The following is a 13,511-nucleotide window of genomic DNA, read 5'->3' on the forward strand; positions in this document are numbered from 1 at the left end:
TGTTTTACAATGTAAGCCCAACATCTTCGTGGTCGAGATAAACAGGTTTATTAATCTGCGTGCGTGCTTTCAAAGCGAAAATGCACGTGAAGAGAATTTGCAAGGATGCCTAGAGCTATCATCCATTTTCGACTCAAATGAGAGGGTGGTTTATTATTGAGTGGCACATGTCCCATCACCATCAATCCAAGAGTTGGAGCTTCCCGAAAGAATGCAGATGGAGATCGTCGGTTCACAACGGCACCGCGGGCCAATCCAACGGGGCAGAATAGCAGTCGCTCCAACACACATATTGCCTTTTGCATGGATTTCACGTGTCAGCAGCAGTGCATGCATTTCCCACTGGGCCAGAGTAACCGTAATTAAGTGTTATTGCGTTGGAATAGCTCAGTTCAGAGGGAATCGCTCAGGAATTACAGTGACCGCCATTACTGGTACGCTGCCCTGATAATATTTGCAAGACTCACTGTAAACATTTTTTACCCTGAGAGGCTGATTTGCCCATGGATTTCTTAGTTTTTACACGATTTCATACAGCAAGTCCTTATTTCTTGAAGAAAACCTTGTTTTCCGTGGTGACTACTGTAGATACTCTGTAAAGTTCTCATTTTAGTATTTCGCTATTTTTTGGCAGTCTGCTGTTCCTGTGAATGACAAAAGGTTCTTGATGTCAAGAAGTTAAGAAGTCGTCTATGGCACCCTCACGAGCAAGCAAGCATCTCCTCCGCCCCAACCGGGTAACAATAATGGATTCAGCACCGACATTCATTGCTTGCGAGATGGTAGACTTATATACTTCAAGGAGAGGTTGTGTAATGGCCATTAAGGCTGGCTTTTAGGCTGGCTTTCCTGTACAGTCATTCTCGTCAATACGCTCGTCAAAAGGGTGGAGCTCGTCAATGTGCGGAAAGGGCGGAAAAGAGAAGAAAAGAAATTCCGGTTATTGATTTGGTTTGAGGGGAATTTTGTCAGGGCCTGAAATACATCACAGGGCGTTAACGCTGTTTACAAGGACATATACTTACAGATTCTCTTTAATGTAATGCCAGTGCCGATGGCATGCATGCTTTTTGGAGCCGTTGGAAAGTGCCCGTTGTGTGAAGGTGGATTGGAATATTCTGGTGGTCAGTACAAATGTCTAGGCTAGCAAAGGCACCAGCAATGGCAAAGCAAGCGTCCCAGCTGAGAACACCAGCAACAGTATTTCAATGGCCTTTCCTCTGCGAAGTAAAGGCAAGTTCCCCAAAATTTCTTGAGATGAAGAATAGGAAAATGTCCGGAAAAAACCTTCGTCTTCAAGATTAGATTTTTCTTCGAACAGTTTGTTCGGCTCCCGAGTTCTTTGCTCTGTGTTTTAGTGACATTCTTCCTACCCAACCCAAACAAATATGCCGGGGCACTGTAGCTGGGTGGAATACTACTACTCAAGTCCATCCTCTTCCTGGATTGAAGAAACCCACAAACGCATATTTGAAAAATCGATGGTTGCAGACCTAGACCTAGAGTGGAATCCTTTTCCATTGGAGGATGATTTCTTTGCCATCAGAAAGAAATGGCTCTGCGATTTCAATTCGAATGTGAAGAAGGCCATAGAGAAGGAGCCCTTCACCTTTGCCTGCACAGATCGTATAGCAATGGAGATGGAGACAACTCCTTCTCACAAAACCATTCGCAGGTTTCGACAGACCACAGGAGGACGTGGGGATTCATTCGCTGTTCAAAGAATAGTAGAGAAAGCTCAGTTCCGCAGGGATGAATTCGTGAAGGACCTGGCTGATCGAATGACAGCGATGGAGATGAGTGTGGAAAAGCTCAAGGATTTGAAGGCCAAGAAGGAAACTAAACCTGAAAAAGCAAAGCCACTGCCATGTGCATGTACTGTGAAGAAGTCCTTAAAGCAAGAATGGAAGGGGGATAATGGTGTGAAGGGCAAGATTTCATACAAATGGGAAGAATCTAAGAATAAAGTCACCGATCCCATCACAATAACAATTCCTGGAGCGCGGCAGGGGGAGTTCAAAACCATTCGAGTTGAAAAATATACTGTTATCAATGATAACAAGTCTTCAGATGCTAAGATCCGAGTCATTCCACTTGAAGAAGGCGGTGGGAGCAGCAGTAGCAGCAGCAGCCACTCAGATGATGATGAGGCGTGTAAGAAAATCCAGGCAAGACAAAGATGAAACTTATGTTGAAAATGTTGTCAAACACATTACTTGTTCTTGGTCTTCTTTTGCTGACAACTATTTGTGTGTAACATGGCAGGGTGTGTTGGCCAAAAGGAGAGCTGCAGCAACTGGTCAACTCAGTTGTAAGGGGAAGCAGAAGGAGTTGTCTCCCCAGGATGCTGCTGTGATCATTCAGACCTGCTTTCGGGAATATCTGGTTCGTCGTTCCCAAAACCTTCGCAGCCTACGAGACCTTGCTATAGCAAAGGCCAAGCTGAAGGAGCTCAGATCTCTATTCACAAACTATGCCTATCGTCGGCATCTGTGCAGGGATGCAGAGGAGAAACAGAGATTTTGCGAGAAAACTATTGTCCTCTTACTTACAGTCGATTCCATTGAGGTATGTACACAATTACCCACCTTTATGGAAACTCCTTGCTTTCATTTTTGGGCTATTTTTAGTGTGTCACTGTGTTTTGATATCATGCATTGCTAGCTTTTTTGGTTGATAATCCTTTTTCTTTTATATTCCTGTAGCTTGTTATAATCACAACAACTAATTGGTATGTATGATGGGTTTTAATCCAGTCACAACCAACTTGTTCTGGATTTTGGACTTCAGGGCTGATTATTCAGCGGTGCCTGAGTGGAGATTGGACTTGTTACCAATCCTGAACGTATTAAAGGGAAATGGAAAATTCCGAAGGAAACAGATAATGCCTATAACATACTTATCATGATATACGCGTACAGGCAAATCTCCATAAAAGCTGCGACCAAGACCTGCAAGGAGGTAACTGTGAATGAAATTTTTTGAACTTTAAATAATTTCAGTAGTTTTGTAGAAATTTCTATGGAAATGAAATTATTCGAAATTCGTTCAGAAGTAAATATGTAGAAGAAGCATTGAATGCTCTGTAAATCTATGTAAAAGAAGTATTCATAGCTTATTGTCTTCAAACGCTCGATAAAGCTTATCATACGATCCGTTTCATTTGAATTTTGCATAAATATTTTCCAGAAATATATGTAAGTAGCATCGAATGCTCTGTACAGTGTAGATGCATGTAAATTAAGTATTCATAGACATGCAGGATTTAAATTGATTTACCTGAATGATCTGCGCCCTCTGCACAGAAATCTCGCCACAGTCTCAGCATTTGAGAGTTGTTCTGCGCCCTCTGCACAGAAATCCCGCCACAGTCTCAGCATTTGAGAGTTGTTCTGCGCCCTCTGCACAGAAATCCCGCCACAGTCTCAGCATTTGAGAGTTGTTCAGGCGTTCCTCCAGCTATTAGTCTTTCTCCGCTCCTATCCTCCCACGGTCCAGCTTCCAGCTCCAGCTATTAGTCTTTCTCCGCTCCTATCCTCCCACAGGGAAGCAGCTCGAGGAATTCATGCAGCAAGGGAAAGTGGGCGGGGAATGTATCACAGCAAAGAGGCAAGAAAGACAGCATCTGTTCTGCATGCAGAGTGACACATTGCAACAACGATATCAACCGGTTCAGCCTCCTCAGATAGCTCAAATGCAATAAGAACATAAAATGCCTCAGATTTAATGCTGGCATTAGTTCAAACCCGTTAACGGTTAGCCAGAATGCAGCAGGCTTAAAACCAATTTAAGCTATGGTCGGGCCTCTTCCGCCTCGGGAAGAGGCCAAATAAGATGGCAAAAGTTAAGTTCGAAATAAAAGTTTGGTAAAGTTTGGTTATCCGGCACAGCGCGTTTGAGAGCGTTTGAGAAAACTTTGTAATAAGCACAGTATAGCACAGTAATAGAACTTGAAACTAATGCTAAGTCCCTGCCGATCGATTACAATAGTCCCTGCCGAATGCCAGATGGCAGGGACTAATAAGACAAAAAAATAGCTAAAGTGGATGGAGCATTTTCCCCTGATTTCTGTTAAGAAATGCCCGGGGATATTGACTAAAATTTTAAAGCAAAGTTGTATCCGAAGAAGAAAAATGTCTTGATCAATCCGTTGATGAAGTTACAACTACTTGTCCTTACTGATTACCACGCGTTTGTTAAAATGTCTCGGAGCAAATTTCTGGATCATATTTTTACCTAACTTGATAATAATGGAAGTCACATTACATAAGGATCATTAAGTGTATTGACTCAATGACATCACAACAAATGCATAACGATTATAAATGAAAGATGATTCATAAATATATTAAAGAGGTTATGGATAGGGAGTTTGAAACCTACGAAATCTCTTAGAACTTTTGGAAGGACCGTAAAACAAAAGTATTCAATAATAATAATGGTGTTTTAAATAATATTTGTATGGTGATTATAAGTGTTGGGGTGTTTTAAATAATATTTGTATGGTGATTATAAGTGTTGTTTAGGTTTGTTTGGAGAGTTTTTATTATAATTGGGTGTAATAATTTTTTTTTTGTTCAAATAATGTTTTTTTGTTATTTAAAATGTGTTTTCAATGTATAAATAGATTTTGCTTTTTCAAAATCAATTGGGCGTTCTTATTATACAAATTTCTTACTTTAAACTTGTGATTTTAGCAAATTTTTTATTAGAAAATATGCTAAAAAACTTCAAAACTTAGAATAACTACTACCTTAATAATAATATTATATTTGATTTATGGAAGTTTAAGAGAAGAAGGAAGTTACATCTTTTACTTTAAATTTTATTTTTTATTCCAAAATTTTTAATAAAAACAATTTTAAATCATCACAATTTGTTTATGAATTAAAAACTTAAAAGAAAATATATATTTTACTGAATATTTTGAAATTGTCAATTAATATGGAAGTACACATAGCATTTTAAGCTAAAATGCTTCTAAGCATTAATAATATCATAAAAATGACAAATTGTTTAATCTATGATGTTTTACGAACTGTCCAATTTTCTTTTAAATATAACAGATGTGAAAATTGTTTTTTGTTTTTTGTTTTTTTATTTTTTTTAAATAAGATACATTTATAATTTTCTATTAAATTTTTTCATTTTTAATAATAATTTTTAATTTTTTAATTAATCCTTAATAATTGTAAGTCAATTTTTTTAAGATATAATAATAATAATTTTTTTTTAATAATATCAATGTTATTTTACAAAGTAACATTTTCTTGATGTGTAAATCATCATACAAATTTATTGTAAATGATTTTATTTTAATTATAATAACTTTCATAAGTATACTTATATTAAACTAAACATTCTTAAGATATTCGTATTACAATAAACATTTTTAAGATTATTAATTGGTTTTCAAGAACTCTTTAAAATTTTTAAAAAAATATCATCAATATAATTTTCTTATTATTTATTATTAATTTTTTATTTTATTATATATATAAGTAGGATGGCCATAGAATACCTACAAAATCACAAAGATTTGCTCATAAAAAATACCTACAAAATCACAAAGATTTGCTCATGTTTTTTATGCTAGGCACAAAATCAAGGGGAAAGCAAGGCTATCCACAAATCTGAAGCTAAGGCATTCATGGGTTTCAAAGCCAAGATTGATGGATTATTTTATAGCCTCGGATTTGGGTGAGAAACAATCTACACAACCAACTTTGATTGTTGGTTGAACCTTCCAAATTGAATGCCCAGATCTAGATCTATCAATTATAGATCTGACAAAAAAAGACCTTGGATCTAGCATATCCCATGATGAGACTATAGAGGAAGGGAAATTTTCAATTTTTTATAAAAAAACATGAGTGGAAAATCATTTGTTGACTGGATTTGGGAACAAGATCTTGTGGAAAGTATGAAGTATATTATTCAGTCTCATGGTATACCAACAATTTTTCAAATTCTTGAATACTATGGCAAGGTGCTTCGAGATCAATATCCATTAGAAGATTATGGAGTGGGAAAGGATTCCATTATTTCTCTAAGCTTGAGACTAAGGGTCTTCTAATCTAAACCCAAAGAAATCAAATGGATCCACATTATTCAAAGATGTCTTCAAAAGGAAGATTGTCGCTTCAATCAAATCTGGTCAATTCTCAATGATTTTGCCTTAAGAGGACCCATGGTTTTGGGGTTTTGCAAGCGTTTTTATAACACCATGGTTCCTAGAATTTGATGTCAATACAATGGTGGTTTCCAAAATGTCGGTGTAGGTCATATTGCATAATCTCCTTCTTCATTTTTTGCATCATAAAGTACGAGAAGGAATTAGAAATAAGCTTGGGAAGTACATAAAGACAAATATATAGAGAATTGAAGAAGGAATCTTTATTTTCACCATAATTTGTGGGAGGTAGACCTTAGTAAAGGCTCACCTTATAGCATTCATCTTTTACACGACAAAAAGTGATGAACGCAATTTTTAGATTTTGAAAATATGACATTTAGATTTCTAATATGTCGACAAATAGCTCCTTTATAGAATTCATGCCCTCAGACAAATAATCAAGAAGGAAAAAGAAACAAGCATAAAATCCCAAGGGATGGTAGTTTCCAAAGCAACACCTCTCAAAAGAAGAGGACGAGAGGGAAATGAGTAATCCCACAACTGAGGTCAATTAGAATCCATAAGAAATATTATTAGACGGAGAAGGAATAATGGTACTAAGCCCAACTGGTTCAGAAGTAGCAGGAACTTCAATACCAGTATTGCAGAAAGAGAAGATACCCATAAAAAAGAGGATCAAAAGCTAGAAATGACTTCATGTATCTGAGAGCTTGGGCTAAGATAAGGAATTCTAATGATAACATAAGAAAACCAACTAACAATTGTAAATGTCACTCTTAATATAAGAGATTGACAAAAAAATAGAAAAAGAAAAAAAAGCTAAATATTTTTACTAATTCTCAAATTATTTTTATTGTTTTATGTCATTGTTTCTCTACCACCAATTTTAACTCGTATAATGGAATACTTTGAAACATATAAATGTATTTATTTTTTAATAAAATTAATATTTTTCCCAAAAAAAACTATATCAATGAAAATCAAATTTACAAAACCAATTTCGTTCAAACAACCAACTAACTCATTAACTCTAAAATATAATTAACCTTTTGTAAAATATATTTTTGTACTCTCCATATATTATTTTTATTTAAGTAAATGTTTCAAGCACTTTTTAATTTTTTTAATGTATATACTATTACATTACCTAATGAAAAAGATATTTGTTTATTTGTTTTTGTAAATATAGGAAACAAACTTCCATACCCTTCGGACACTTTATCAATAAACCGATGGCATTGTTTTCACATGAAATGTCATAAGTGTACAGTTTATCAATAAACCAATGGAATTGCTTTCACATGAAAGGTCATAAGCATGAAGGAGAAGATATTTCACCTCGACTTTCTAAATTTATGTCAATAATATTAAAATTTATTTAATAATCACGTGATATCAGCATTTGTTATCAGTGTTTGAATTAAACAAAACTAAATATGTAAAGAATTGTCCATCCATATGAAATGTGTGAATATTTTCAAAAAATGATTAGATACTCCTAGCGTATTTGAGATATGCAAATTGTTAATATATATAAGTAGATTAGCTCATGTTATTATTCTAATCTACAAATTTGATTTATTAATTTAAGGTGATGAAATTTCCGAGTGTGATTGTAATAATTATCAAGTTTATTTTCACTATATTTAATCGTTATTTTTCTTATTATATGTGACTGAATGAATGATGAGTAGATAAAAACCATTAACTTTAAATGCAAATGTTGAGATATAATTTTTATTATTAGTTATGGTTGAGACAAACACATTCTCTTGAACAAATTGTCAAACTAAAATATTAAATTTTAAATTAAAACATTGACACCGTTTATTCATAATAAATAATAAAAATATGTACCTGTAAACTGTGAGCACCCGGGGTGAGGTGATGATCGTGGGAGACATAAAATAAGAAATATTAGTATTCGAGATCATCCCGAGAATGAAAGTACTCTATGAACTTAATGGAGGCCTAAGGGCATTGGCCATTGATTCAATACTTTATGTGTCATTTAATGATAGCTTCTCGAAGAAGATTAGATATCGTGTCATTGTGAATCTATATTTAAACTCATGTGTTATGAGAATTGAACATTATTATTATTATTAGAATGGGAATTAACCTCACATACTTTATATATATAATTACTATAATATCTTTTTTTATTATATTCATTTTTAATAGTGACTATAATGTTTTTTTTTTTTTGTTATTTTTTAAAACAATCAGTTTTATATTATGGGTGTAAATTGTATTGAAAAATAGAGCTTATTAGTAAAATTAGTTACAAATGAATTGATGAAAGTCAATTTTGAAGAACAAAAGATAGACATTGAGCAAGCCTAAGGAAATTAGGTCATTTCTCTTAATTCATGTTCACATATTCCATTGCATTAATAGTGTTGTTTTAGAATTATTTTATCTCATTCATAATGTTATTTGTCTACTTATTCATAATGTTATTTGTCTACTTATTAAAATTCATGACATTGTTATAGCTTTGGAAACTAATATCATTATTATTTCAACACATTATTGGGCCTCTCAACCACTTAGTCCGTAATTCATGGCATCCCCACTAATACAATAGATAATGGGAATACAACACATAATAAGTGAATGCAAATCTTTGAACAATTGACAAATCTTGTACAAGTTTGGTTTGGCTCATCATAAGATAATGCATAATTTTTCTTAGTATCACATAAAACATTTTAATGGTTCTCTTCGGAATCAAAAACTATATTCAACTTGCGAAATTTTCTAGCTTAGATAATTTTCTTGATTAAGTCTAGGTATGGATTTGTGCACAGCGAACCTTTCTTCTTGTTTATAGCAGCATTGACAATGTTATAATAATACTTTGCAAATATTATGAGAATGCTCCTATAGGGACATTGACAATGCTATAAGAAATACTTAGCAAATATTATGAGAACTCTCCATAGTTCTATTTTCATTGCCTCATTTTAAGCCCAAGATCAAGAAGACATCTTGTTTGTAGCATTAATTCTTGGAATGACATTTATCAAACTAGGTTGGATTCTTAAGAAAGCTAGGGAGAAGGTAACACATTTTGTAGTATCACCAAACTTATGCATTTGGGATTATGCACTAACATCTCACTTTTTCTTGCATTTTTACATGGTTTGAAAGATAAAGTGAACTATCTATCCTTAATAAAAATAACATACATGTTGATCTTGACAAATAATTTCATATAGTTTCATGTTTCTGTGGAGCTGCAAAAGCTCTAAATCATAAACATGTTAACCTAAACATAAACCAATGGACGTGTTCATGCTATATTGCCATATTCCTAGAGGCCTATAACCCAAGCAAGATCTCTTCATTGCATTTATAGTATTTTGATAAATTATCACCTTAGAACAACAAATAGCTCAAAATCTATTCATTTTTTTCCTTTTAAGGAGATCTAGAATGAACATAATTCCTATTATTAAACAAAATTTGGAATATGCTCAAAATATGAATATAACATACAATCCTTATACATATATCATATGAATTACATCTTTTTTATTTAGATATTCACAAAAGTAGTTAATTTGTAATTATATCTAAATTTTATATTGTTATTTTTCACACTTTCAAATTCTTTAAAAAAATAACTCTATTATTATTATTATTATAAAATTCATATTTCACTTATTATTATTATTATAAAATTCATATTTTACTCTATTATTATTATTATTGAAATTATAAAATAAGTTTATTATTAATTTATAGTGAAATTCCAAAAAAGGGTTAAATTTTAGCATGTTAAATAAATAAAATGATAATAATTTTATTTCAAATAATTTTTAATATATATTTAAATTATCCATATCCAACTACTATTTTAGTTTTTAATTTTAGTTTTTATAGAAAAGTTGACTTAAAATATAAACTTCAACTCGAAATTAAAGAGATCATTTTCAGTTTCATAACCAATACCAACACTATCCCCTCTCTGAACTATGATCTTCTAAAGAGAGGTTTTAGAACCTCTAGAACAATTTCTTCCCATTTTGCATTCCGTTCTCCTCATCTTTGATCGCGAAAATCTGTTGAACTTTCCTATGCTAAATTGACCAAATCTTAAAAACAAACATCTAATGAAGAAAAAATGCCTCAATGAATGTACAACTACTTGTTACCGTTCTTACCAGAGACCCCCCACCAAGCGTTTGTTGAGATGTGTACAAGCTAATTGCTGGATCACCGAATCACACTATAGGGATGCCATTATCTGCCTTTGGGTGTTTACTATCCTGCTGCTATCCTGTAGATCATCTTCATTGTCTTTTGCACTGGATTTCCTGGAGAGTAAATTTGCATCCTCCTCTATTTGTCTCAATAGGTTTTGTTCCTCTTCTGACAACTGCTTAAGAGCCTCCTCAAATGAGGCTAAGAGGTCTGGGTCAAAAAGGGGATACTCCCATTGTTTATTCTCTATATCAGAAACCTCAGAATCAGAATAAACACTTGAATCTCCATCGTTTGCTAATTTGTCATCGATATTCAAAACGGGGTAATAATCTGTTTCCATTTTAGCTCCATCACTTGATTGTTGACCAGAGTTACCAGCATCATTGGCCATTGACCATTCATCCCCAAATTCAGAATAGCCTAATGACAATCCAGTAGATACGCCTGCTGAAGAAAGATGCCCATCACCCGTCAACCAGTCTTTCAAGCTTCCGATTGATGAGAACACAGCAGTACTTGGAATAATAGTACCGCCAAGATCATCAGGCTTAGCTCTTACATCCATTCTTCTTTTACCTAAATTTGCCTGTGTAGATTGGTTTTCTTCTACATTTTCCTCTTCCATACCAGTGCTTCCCATATTCGTCTGCATAATGTGACTGTTTTCCTGACTGCCACTGTTTTCTGAAGTTGTCTGTGCGATACCGTTGTCTTCTACCCTGCTATTATTTTCTGAAACTGTTTCTGCCATGCCCTTGTTTTCCTCACTGCTAATGTTTTCTGAAGCTGTATATGCGATGTAACCGTTTATATCTTTTTTCGTGCCACTTCGAGTAAAAGAGGGCTGCAGAACAGCGAACTCGGGAGAGAAATCAACATCGTTTTCTGACTCCTTTTCCCAATCAATAACAACTGGCATCATGTTGCTGCAACTGAGTGAAACCGGTGGATATGAATACAACCTAGATAGTGAACTCGAGCTAAATTCATTGGTAGTTTCTGTGTGCTCATGTCCTAAAAAGTAAAGATGCCTTTTGGAGTTTCTATCCCGAGGGGGTCTCCTCCTCCTGGCGAGAAAGGCATCATATTCTTCCACTGTATGAAAGCTTTCCATAGATTTTGATCTTGAAGTCCCTGCCCGGGCAGTCTCGTGTATCAGTTCCTCGGATCTGTCACTACTGTTAGCAGAAAGTGAATCTGAATCTGGCCCAGTTTTCCTGGAAACATCGCACATTTCTCCATCATCCAGGCCTTCCATTAGTTCCCATGTAAAAATGATCTCCATTCTGTCCTTCTCTGTAGGTTTATATTCTTCTGATTCTCCCTCTGCAGGTTCGTGTTTTTCTGATTTCTCGTCTTTCAACGAACTCTCTGTTTGCATATCTGTGTTTGCTATAAGATGTTTTCCACTAATAAGCCTTTCACCTGTAAATGTTTCAGTATGTTAGTGCTGGAAATCTTCAATCAGCCTATGCCTGTTGCAATCGAAAAATTTGAAGATTACTCATTCAAAAGAAAAAAAAAGTCGGTAAGGTTTCCATTGAAGTCGTGATTCAGGGGCGAAGTGGAAGTTTTGACACGTCAGGTCAATCAAGGTGTTGAGCTTCCCATAAGTACAAATAAACAGATGGGGAAGGTGCAAGTTTTACGCGATATCAAGGAAGAGTACCCCGTCACAGCAGCTTCGCAGAGGGAAAATGAGCTTGATTAGAGGTTCACTTTTACAAGATCATTTGCTTGTGAAAAGGGCTCGCTAATGGTGCTTAATATATTTAGCCTAAGTGTAATGCATTTAGAATCTAGATAATGCAATTTGAACAAGGAAAAAGGAAAGAAAGAAGGTAACCATTTCAAATCTAATGCTTTAAAGTTCTGAATCTCAGATCAGATACCAACAGACAAATATAGATCTTTACTTCAAAACAAAAACAAAAGAAACGAGTTTCAACAAGCAAAGCAGGAAATGGGCTTACCTTCAGAATATTTGCTGATAAAAGTAAGTATATTTTCCGACTCGGATGGAGCTGGAACTTTGTTGGCAAGCTTATTGGCCTTGCAAATCAGAGAAACGAATTCAGTGTTGTTTGCAAGGACCAAGTCGTCTAGTATCGCTGTGATCGGAGGAAATGGCCGCTTCAAATTCCCCTGGAAACTGGCTGTTCTTGGAAACCCCTTGGAAGGTACACAACCCATCCCTCAAATATGCAAACATCCAAATCCGATCTAACTTCAATTTTCGATATCTTTAACTGTGATGATTTCTCTGTGACAACCATCAGCAAACCCCAGATCACAATTCCATGGACCGACCAACAAGGGAATCAAAATACAGGTTCTTCTGCGGGGCTAAGTTTTAACACATGATCCTGGCAGATATAAACACTAAAGGAAATGTCTGAAACTGCAAATGCCTTTTTCGGCTTTAGATATAATTGTCAACTGTTACTGTTTGTAGCTTCTCTGCAGTTCACGTATATATTTCAACTGTAAGTTTTGAGCATGAAGCTGACTAACCTAAACCTTAGATTCGGGTAATCTGAGGCGAAAAAACAGAGGAGTAGTTCTGGCTTCTTATCCAATTAAGGATTCTAGCTTGTTTACTTGTGTTTATTTTTTTGCCGATCATTATCAATATTTCCCACCTAATAAGACCAACCTAAAGGCCAGCAGCGGTCAGATCAAGCGAATTTTTTAAGGTAATAAGCCTGGCATGCTGTGGATTGAGTGAAATTTTCAGAGCCTTATAAGAAATATATGTTCTAAAGAAAATCCTAGAACATATGTTAGATCAACCAGCTGAACAAAAAAATCTATGTTCAAAATCAAAATACAAAAATATATGTGAATTCAAACAGCGGAACAAAAGAATTATGCTCAAAATCAAAGTCCTAAAATTTATGTTAAATCAAACAGCGGAAATTCTTTCTTTGAAATGCAGTGGAAACATTTGCAAAATTATCAGCGTCAATTACCCAAAATCATTCTATTGCGGAAAGCATGCTCTGTTATCGGACCACCTGCTGCACAAATAATTTGCTTCATTTCGACATATTGATGGCTTTGAATGCTCTGGAAACTTGAAATAAAAGATTATATTGCCCTTAAAACGCAGCATTACCATTTCAAAAGCAAATCTCGCTAATATTTTAACCTACCTAAA

At 34.6% G+C, this 13,511-nt stretch overlaps 2 protein-coding genes across 2 annotated transcripts; one reads left to right on the forward strand and one right to left on the reverse strand.

Annotated features, from left to right (window-relative positions):
* The first annotated feature begins 1,289 nt into the window (after positions 1-1,289).
* On the forward strand, positions 1,290-2,703 carry LOC149172165 (uncharacterized). Its single transcript, XM_089424221.1, has 2 exons — positions 1,290-2,168; positions 2,266-2,703. Exons 1-2 carry the CDS (start codon positions 1,389-1,391, stop codon positions 2,662-2,664), a joined length of 1,179 nt encoding a protein of 392 aa, XP_089280347.1. The 5' UTR covers positions 1,290-1,388; the 3' UTR covers positions 2,665-2,703.
* Positions 2,704-2,796: 93 nt separating this feature from the next.
* LOC149172166 (uncharacterized) lies at positions 2,797-12,809 on the reverse strand. Its single transcript, XM_089426225.1, has 4 exons — positions 12,325-12,809; positions 10,410-11,776; positions 3,280-3,401; positions 2,797-2,965 (listed from the first exon to the last, which is right to left on the reverse strand). The coding sequence occupies exons 1-4, from the start codon at positions 12,542-12,544 to the stop codon at positions 2,797-2,799; spliced, it is 1,878 nt and encodes a 625-aa protein (XP_089282351.1). The 5' UTR covers positions 12,545-12,809.
* Between the last annotated feature and the right edge of the window lie 702 nt (positions 12,810-13,511).

The sequence above is a fragment of the Pinus tabuliformis genome, chromosome 4_2 (genome assembly GCF_031772625.1).
Source record: "Pinus tabuliformis cultivar Carrire ecotype Pingquan chromosome 4_2, CPIR1, whole genome shotgun sequence".
Classification (NCBI taxonomy): Eukaryota; Viridiplantae; Streptophyta; class Pinopsida; order Pinales; family Pinaceae; genus Pinus; species Pinus tabuliformis.

Coding starts and splice junctions, on each gene's coding strand:
- LOC149172165 (XM_089424221.1), top strand. CDS start 1,389: ATGCCGGGGCACTGTAGCTGGGTGGAATACTACTACTCAAGTCCATCC. Junction 2,169..2,265: donor AGGCGTGTAAGAAAATCCAG/GCAAGACAAAGA, acceptor GTAACATGGCAG/GGTGTGTTGGCCAAAAGGAG.
- LOC149172166 (XM_089426225.1), bottom strand. CDS start 12,544: ATGGGTTGTGTACCTTCCAAGGGGTTTCCAAGAACAGCCAGTTTCCAG. Junction 11,777..12,324: donor TATCAGCAAATATTCTGAAG/GTAAGCCCATTT, acceptor AAACATTTACAG/GTGAAAGGCTTATTAGTGGA. Junction 2,966..3,279: donor AGAGGGCGCAGATCATTCAG/GTAAATCAATTT, acceptor TTTCATTCACAG/TTACCTCCTTGCAGGTCTTG.